The sequence below is a fragment of the Anguilla anguilla genome, chromosome 3, assembly GCF_013347855.1.
Source record: "Anguilla anguilla isolate fAngAng1 chromosome 3, fAngAng1.pri, whole genome shotgun sequence".
Taxonomy (NCBI): Eukaryota; Metazoa; Chordata; class Actinopteri; order Anguilliformes; family Anguillidae; genus Anguilla; species Anguilla anguilla.
Window position 1 is genome coordinate 11,030,064 of NC_049203.1, and position 9,304 is coordinate 11,039,367.

The 9,304-nt window shown below is 43.7% G+C and overlaps 1 protein-coding gene across 1 annotated transcript; it reads left to right on the forward strand.

Moving 5' to 3' along the window:
* The first annotated feature begins 1,503 nt into the window (after positions 1-1,503).
* On the forward strand, positions 1,504-4,372 carry LOC118222532 (LRRN4 C-terminal-like protein). The gene is made up of 2 exons (XM_035408189.1): positions 1,504-1,818; positions 2,307-4,372. Exon 2 carries the CDS (start codon positions 2,312-2,314, stop codon positions 3,080-3,082), a length of 771 nt encoding a protein of 256 aa, XP_035264080.1. The 5' UTR covers positions 1,504-1,818; positions 2,307-2,311; the 3' UTR covers positions 3,083-4,372.
* The last annotated feature ends 4,932 nt before the right edge of the window (positions 4,373-9,304 follow it).

The following is a 9,304-nucleotide window of genomic DNA, read 5'->3' on the forward strand; positions in this document are numbered from 1 at the left end:
CCAGGAATAACAGTGCATTACGCAACGCGCTGGAAGGGAGATAAAGCGTGGGAGGAGGAGGAGACGTTCTCCCATGTTTCAGCCTGATTCTGCGTGTGCTGCGAGTCTGCGGAGGTGGGGGGAGATTTGGGTGCTTTCAGACGCCCCTGCCGCCGGGGGACAAGCAGGGGCACGTGAAGCACGGAGCGGTGAGGGGTGGCGGGGGAGCGTTCCTAATGACAAAAACTGTTCTGTCTGTTCCACTGTCTGCATCCGGACCAGCGCTCAGCCCACACATGTGACAGCACATCACATGTCTCTGCATGTACACCTGAGCTGAGGTTTCTCCGGCTCGCTGAGTCCACTCGTCTGGTCCTTGGCAGGTTCCTGTTCTCCTCTTCTTCCACCTGCCGTTGTTATTACACTTTGTTTTTACAACAAAATTCTCAAGTTCAGTTTCAAGCTCAAGTTACATTTCAGCCTGTTACATTTAGTTGTTTCGTAATATCCACGACAGGATGCTCATTCAAAATTATGGGCATTAATATGGAGCTTGTCCACCATTTTCTGCTGTTACAACCTGCACTCTTCTGGGAAGGCTTTATACTAGATGTTTGAGCATTGCTTCAGTGATTTGCTTCAGTTGAGGCAGAAGTGCATTAGTGAGGTTGGGCGCCGATTGGGCGATTAGGCCTGACTCGCGGTTTCCAGTCAGGTTCTTCCACACTGTTCTCAACAAAAACTTTTCTAAATGAGTACTTTTAAAAAATGAATTACAGCTAATTTGTTACACATAATTTGTCATCCATCCACACTGCTCTCCAGGTGAGAACTTCAAGACCTCTGTGAGGTGGAAATTTCTTTGTTTAATTAGGCTACCCTGTTCTAGCAGCTATTGCCTTTATGGTCACCCACAGTATGAACACTGTCCATCAGTTTTGTCACCTTCCCCCTCCTCAGCTCTTTCAGGCTTTCATTGTCAAGTTTTCTGCTCAGCCACTCATTGCTTTGACTACATCCATTTCGCCCGGTCCGACAGGTAGGTGTGTCCCAGCTTTTCATCCTGACATCATCACTGACTCACTCTCACAATGCTGTATGTGGTCTGTAGTAATCGTAATAGGCGTGCTACTCGTCCTGTTGCGTAAAATGCTCGCTATCCTATGATTTGCCTGATCAGGTCAGTCATGATAAGAGAACAATGGGCGCATTCCAGTCAGTGAGAGCGGTTGTGCAATCACCCTTTTCTTTTGACAACCATTATGCCACCTAAAACTGGCGCGGACCTGTGGTCAATACTGTGCCTTACTCAGAAAACTGGGCCACTCGTTAACTGGCATCCGCATTGACCATATAAGGACAGAAGCCGGGGCTTTTCTCCCCTCACATTACAAAAGACTAAATACCCGCATGCACTGATGGAATGTTAGTAGGATTTTGCTCTACTATTTTTCTCTCTCTCTTTCTCTCTTGATCTCCCCTCTGTTTTTATCTCAGTCTTGATCTCTCCCTGTCTCGCGCTCTTTCTTTCTCTGTCACACACGCATGCACACAAGCCCACACACACACACCCATACGCGCACACACACACACACACACACACACACACATACATTTCAGCTTGAGAGTGGTGCCAGAACTGGTGCTGGAGAGAGAGCTGGAGGGAGGGAAGAAAAAAAACGAGGGAGTGTTGGAAGGAGGGGGAAAGTTTGGGGGAGTTTATAAAAGAACTACTGCAGAGAAGAGTGGGAAACCGGTTTTAGAAAGAGAGAAAGACCAAAGAGAAAAAAGCGGTGGAAAGGAAAAAGAAAATTTCCATAGCGGTCCCGAGCATTAAAGGTAACACGTTTGGATTTTTCACACGCAGATTTTGAAGTGTTAATGTGTCTTCCCCTCGTTGGTTTCTGTGACTGAAAGCGTGTGAGTGCATGATCTAACTGTAAATGTAAACTACTGCAGGCAATCTGTCACTAGAACACAGTCATGTTCATGCTGCATTCATCAACTATGTGTTTTCTCGCATTTCAAATACGTGATTTCCCATGCAGGGACAACTGTCCCACCCGACATATCTGCTCAACAGTTTTGCTGTTTTAAAGACATTTGTTTTGATTCCCAGGAAACCAGAGGCAGTGCTCAGTTTCTTTGGACCACAATGCTTTTTTTCTGTGCAGGGATCGGTGAACTCTTTAGTCTACATCAATGTTTTTGTGTGCAACATATAATGCTCTCCTCTCAGAGTGGTTCCAGCAATATAGTTAGAGGAACATACTGTTATTCTATTTAATCTTAAGTGTTTTTTTGCATTCTCTAATTTTATTTTTCAGACAAAATGGCAGCTACTGATTTTCCAGCATTGTCACTACTGATCGTCTCACTCTCCCTGTTGAATGGTTACTTGGCCAACCCGCTCAAGGCCCCAGAGGGAAACCATACATCAGCAAAGCCGCCAGTAACCCCCTTTCAAATTCGCTACGTGACGGGCCTCAGTGACTACGACTACAAAGACGAGGAAGAGGAAAACCAACCCACACACTACCGCCAGCCCCAGGACCCTACCCAAAACTCAGTCCCACAGCCCTGTGACTACGACCCCTGCCAAGACCAGCAGGTCCCCTGTGCCCAACTCTCAGCCCTCACCCGCTGCCTGTGCCCAGGCGTGACCGGGCCCCAGGATCGCCCGGAGGCCCCCTCTTTGCGGAAGATGGTCCAGGAGGGGTCCGAGACAGTGGTCACATGGTGTGCCCCGCCCTCCACGGTGTCCTCCTACCGGGTCGTGGTCGACGGCGGGGAGCCCTTGGTTTTCGGGGAGCAGCTGAGGAGGGCGGTGCTGGGGGAGCTGGAGGGGGGGGCCAGGGTGTGCGTGGAGGCGGTGAACGACGCCGGGACCAGCACCCCCTCGCCCCAGTCCTGTAAGGACTACGAGCCCCAGGGGGACGACGGCATGTCGCTGCGGGCCGGGGTGATCGGGGGAGGCCTGGGGTTCCTTCTGGTCCTTTCTCTGGCCGCACTGCTGCTCTGGAAGTTCAACACCTGCAAGAAATCGGGGAGCGACAGGGAGGGCCTGGGGAACCTCTCTTATAGTTCTGAGGGACCCCTTTGAGCGGGACCCCATTGGCCCAATGGACAATGACACTCAGACCGAACATGCTCTTCGTGGGAAACCTCTGATGTAACTAGAATGTAGGCAGAGAGGAAATGCAAAAATGTTTCGTGTGTGGGTCCACTACCTTATTTATTGCGCAAGGTTCACCACAAAAGATGATTCATGTGAACGCACAGAAACCCAGATTTATGCCTTGACTGCTTGTCTTGTGAACGTTTGCGAGGGGTAGCTCACTGGTGCATCTGTGACTATCATAACTGAAGTGACCTGGGAGGATATACTTCCCAAGAGTCATGATGCTTTATAACTAGAACAGGGTAAATGATGGTTGTTATGGTTGTTAATTAGGACTGTTCTGCAGGGCAGAAAGACCCCGTATTTTAGCTGACCAAGAACTTTGATGCCGTGCCTGATGGGAAAGTGTAGAAAAGGCTGGAACTCGATGACATGAGTGAATATCCTGGTTAGATTCTGGCTCTGTCTGCCACCGAATCATCCCCCAGCTTATTAGGCTAAAACTTGTTCTCCCCCCTCTCTGCTGATGTGTGGTTGAGCATTCTCGTGCAAAATGGCCGCCGTGTGTCACCCAGGTGGTTGTTACACATTGGTGGCGGTCGACACTCATCACTGTAAAGGACTTTGAGTGTGACAAAAGCACTATATAAATGCAAGTAATTATTATTAATATTGTTAATGAAATGTCTTACAGGATTGGTAAGGGAAGAGATGCATACTAGTGACTGAGTATGTAGAACAGGACACAAGATGTACCAACAAAGTGAAAAGTTCCAGAAGGAAACAGAGTTACAGGGTCCTTTGACAGGTTGAGGACCAATCTGAGTTCCCGGTCAAGACACTGTTCTTATTAATAGTTCTACAACACTACCTGCTCTATTAACCTGCTTTTGTCCAAAATTATCACAGATTAATTTTATATCTTTCAAAAAAAAAAAAGATCTTCCTATTAGTAACAATGAGTATCACAAATAAGTGAATTTTGAAAGCAGTATTTAATAGCTTTTTGTAATTTTGGTAGGACTGGCACTGCACTGGATTAACAGAAATTAATTTTTTATTTGAATTATTTCATGGATAAAACACTTTTTAATTTATTTTTGTTGTGTGGCTGTGACTGCTCAATGAGTTTTATAAGCTTTCAAAACTTGAAAATAGAAATGTATATGTGTTCAAATATCTTAACTGAGAATGATGCTCTGATGATCTTTTTCAACATTGTTGTAACAATTTTTAGCAGAACTGTAGCTAAAGTAAAAAACAAAAACAAACTGTGTTTCTCCTGTTTTCTTTATAATAGTGTTATCATTCCACCACACACAAATCTGCCCTTCTCAGAGCTCCCACCCACCAGCATGACCCAGGGTGGCTGGGCTGTGTAGGGGCCCCATCTGCACTCTCGCTGTTGTTTTTATTCTTCGTTGATGAGGGGGGAGGGGTGCTTGCAGTGCTGTGATTGGTCAGTGAGGTATCCGTGTAATGCAGTCTGCGCTGCCAGTAACATGTTTTTGCTGTAGGCTACATTTTTTTATGCTAAGAATGGAATGAGAAAGGTGTGTTTTACAATTCACTATTTCACCCTGTGTTTATTCTTGTTCTGTGGCCTCGTATGATATTTCTCAAGCCAATAGCATCTCAGAAGGCTGCAAAAACTCCAAAATGCCAATGTGTATGGGACAGTCACTAGTGCAACCAGCACTTAAGCCATATCCAAATCTCCTAGTGTGGTGTGGTGTGGTGTTTAGTCCCTGACCAGGAAACCCTCGGTGCTGTGATTCCATCTCTAACTGCAACTCTCTCTACTTTGCCCCTGTCTCTGAATACAATAAATGGAGGGCCGACAGTCTGTTCTTTCTGTTAAACATGTTCTGGGAGCTGTGCCTGGGAATATGTCCAGGCTTTGATGCACCATAGACACAGTTAAAAAGGAGAGTTTTTTTTCTACCTTTAAAAGGGTAGGCTAGTGTTTGAGCTGCCCCCAATTTAGGGCATTTGAAACATCAAATTAAAAGTTCTTTGAGCTGCCCTTCTATGTTAAGTGAAAAAAAAATGGATTATGCTCTTGAAATGCCAATGTAAGGACAGCATATTTCGTAATGATTAAAATTGTGCCAGCTATACTTAATGGTATTTGTGAGGATTCAGATGGTTAACTCGTAGAAAAGTCCTATTTCAGTCAGTGCTCTGCATCCAAAATCTGCTTTAAAACCCGAGGACACGATTCATATGATTTATTTTGCAACCCCGCTAAGTTGGTGACTAGACTGCTTTATGAAACTCTTAGGTTTTCTGTAATGGTTTCACGTTCATTCTCAGAATTTTAATGACGATGGCCCCAATGACTTTTACAGATTATGTGCAGTAGGCTAGCAGTAACAGTCGCACTATGCTAAAATAATTAAGCTTTCGTGGCTATAAACAGTTTTCAGCCAGAATGAGCAGGACCGCGACAGTAGCCTATACATAAAAGCTAGAAACTGTCAGACTGCTCACGATTTGAATTGAGCAATATTTACTGAGGTTTTATGTGAATGCGACTTTGGCGCCAATGCTCCGCCGCTTATCTCTCCCTGTTTCACAAGCCGTCCAACACAATAACAGGGAGTGACCATTGCAAACCCCCCACCCCCTACCCCTACCCCTACCCCTACCGCTACCCCCTACCACCACCACATCCACCATGGGGATCATATGACGAGCAGAGCTCACAGGTGGATGCTGGGGTGGTGGTGGGGGCGCAAAAGCTTTTCTAAAAGGCATACATATACAGGACTAGGAAGGGGTAGTCAAGCAAGGCTAGCAGCAGCATGGCAGAATGAGCAGGTAAGGGTTAGTGGCTTAAACAGCCCTCCCATTAAGGGCCTTAGCATCATGTGAGCCGACGGTGACTTGGCGCTTCTTGAGCTGTCTGCCCGAGCTAGCTCCGCGAGCTTCACATCATTAAGAAACATTTTTTCTTAAATTAAGCACTCGGCATCCGAAATCTGTTAGAAAACCCGTGGTTATGATTCATGGGATTTATTTTACGACCCCACTAAGCTTCTGACTAGACTGCTTTACACAACTCTTAGGTTTTCGTTCTCAGAATTTTAATGACTAGGGCCCAGTGAGGTGCATGGGTTCTGTGCAGTAGCAGTAGCACTATGATAAAACAATTAATTTTATATCCGTGGCTAACTGTTTTCAGCCAGAATGTGTTAATATGCATATAAACTGGGACAATTTAACAATTATGAGGAAACTGTCAGAACAGAGAGGGAGACGGGGAGACATTTTTTTATAGATCTGGGACTGTCGTCCTCGATAGCCTATTTGGCTGCTCATATAGGGGGAAAAAGGCTATCACATATTCAGGCTTAAAACCTAATCAACAGTATATGGCCTAAAGTTGGCCTCCGTTGTGGTTCTGGAAGCAAATATCTGTATTATAAGTGCAATCAATCCCGCCACATACATTTTACCACTTATATTTAACTTAATTGTGGGAAACAAATAAACTCATTTGAGTTTTTGATTAGTTTGACTATTAACATTATACATAAGTACGGAGTATGCATACCAATATATATATATATATATATATATTTTTTTTTTTTATTTTTTTTTTTTAAATAAAATTTAAAAAGAACTTATTTTGAGCAGAGGCCAAGTCTCTTGAGGCCAAGAGAAATTTTGTTAATTTCTGCTAATGTGCCTCGTAATACATACAGACTTATGACTGTGTTGATTCATGCAATTTGAACGCTAATGAAACAGAACTAAACGATCTACAATTTATGCTGTGAAACAACCGTGCAAATAGACTCCCTGGGTGCGGTTCTTCTCGGACTACAGTTTCGCTCAAATACCGTGTAAATCCACTAGCATTTATATAACTGCTTTAATATAGCATCGGTGTTCAACAAGTGCGCTAGCACAGTGCACATCTAAGTGGCTCAAAACGTGTAGCATTTTCTGTGCACCCAAAATGCAGTCTTTACTGGCGAGGGCATTGTAAATTTAAAGTTTTGAATTTAAAGCTCTGTTTAACCGTCGAAGAAGCCAGTTTATTTCCGCCCAGTTGCTTAGTAGGATCCTTGCTGCTGTGGAGAGAGCAGAGGTTTTCTGAAAAAATCCCAGAACTTTCTCAAATGTAGGCATCTCAGATATTCCAGCATGATGATACTGGGTAGTTTTCTTATGAAACTCTCCAATCTTGTCTGATCACATTGCATCTTTGGTATGAACTGGGCTTACAACTAAAATTACCAGACCTAATGAGGGAAAAACCTGTGTCTCCTGCCATTCGTACCGCAATAATGAACCCTCTTTCAAAGTCACTTAGATCTTTTCCTCTAACCATCTTGAAAATCAGCTGGGTTTGCTCAGCATTTTCATACATGCCACAGAGCATGATAGGATGTTAATTGCTTAATTGTATCATGCAGTACACCTGTATGGAAGCATCCGCATTCGTTATGTTTCTCCACTCATTTATTCAGGGTTTTCCTTTACTTTGTCACCCATCTGCATATTGCAAAATTGCTAATTCAAAAAAATGGCTAGCATAAAGTTATGAGCAGGAGAACTAGCCCTGGAGATGAATAGGCTATTAAGAGGACTACGAGTCGGAGTTTTTGACCGACATGTGAATCTTGCTCTCAAAATACAGAAATCAAATAAGAGACTGCGTGCATTGAGAGTTAGCCTACTTTTTGCTGAAAATCGCAGCCCAGCGCAGGGATGCTAATATGCAGATGAGTTAACACCGGTTTCATTTTATAGCCTATTCAGTTTCGGTGATAAGAATTGATATCGAAATGCACGCTGTTCCCCAGATTTTCAAGTAGCCAGATGGATTGAAAATACAGGAGAAAATGAGCCTAGCATATAGGCCTACAAGCATCCACTGTTGAAGGTTCAGTCATATGTTTGACAAAGCTCATGTGAACATATTTGACTGATTAAACTACTGTTTAATTAATTTCAGATTCAAGTTTAAATGGCGATCCAGCTCTGGGCTATTTTAAATTGGACTTCACACTTTCAGACGTGCTATGATAATAAAAAATTGGTATTTTAAGTTATGATTAATTGAATTCTGTAAATAGCTTACCATGATTAATATGTAATGTTTAAATTACATATTAAAGGTAAAATTTTAGCTCTTATCTGCAGTCTTTCACCAGAGGGCTAAATTCACTGACTTTGTAATATTTTGGTTCCCGCGCTGAAATTGTCTTTCCATTACACATTGGTCATTTTCATTTGAGTCATCCACTGAGTGACTCAGTCTTTCCTTTCCCACTCTCAAGTAGGCCTGGAATGTTCATCTGTCACCAGCAGACAGAAATTTATAAATAAATCTTCAAATTATGCATCTCAATTTTCATGGCAACCTTTGTTCCTGCTGGGTGATGGATCCATCTAAATATAGCAGTCCTTGATGAATTGGTGTGCCCCAAACCCTGGACCTGACTGTGCCAGTGTCAACAGTGGCTCAGAGCCCGGCAGGGTGCTGTGCAGTTGGCCTCAACTTCACCCAGGGAGGGAGGGTCTCAGTTCGCATGGTTTTCCCTCCTACTCCTGCAGGAGCATCTCCTCTGATCTGAAGTGATGGAGGCTATCAATATCTATACTCAAAAAGATGAAAATTACTTGAACTAGACTTTCGCATCCTTTTAAACAATATCTCTTATCGTATTATCTTGGTATTTTGTGCTTGTGTTTTTTCATTAGCTAATCTGAAAAACAGACAGCCAGCATGGTTGATTTGCATTGTGGTGTGTGATGTCGTGCCAAATTTCTGCTTGGGAAGTGAACACTCTTAATGTCAACAATGCCTCAGTGAAAATGCTGAGTGGTTTTGCTTACAGTACAGTAGAGTAATGCAAAAATAAAGAGTCAGAAGATGTTAATGTTAGATCATGTTAAAGAAACATACACACACACTTACACATTACTGGAGAGGGTCACAGTGTTCCCAGACCTTTACAGTAAGTGTTGTACAAGAGAACAGACAGCATTTTTGGGGAGACGTCAGTGTCTGGAATCATGCCATGCTTGCGGGCATAGTGATCACCCCGTCCTGTGACAGAGATTCTGTATGTTTCCTTTTATGGCTTACAGCTTCCCTCTCCCTGAGGCCAATCCTCGGTTAGGTTAAGTGATTTCATTTGCTTCTCGGTGCGACAAAGCCTTCTGCTCATATGATGCGATTAAATA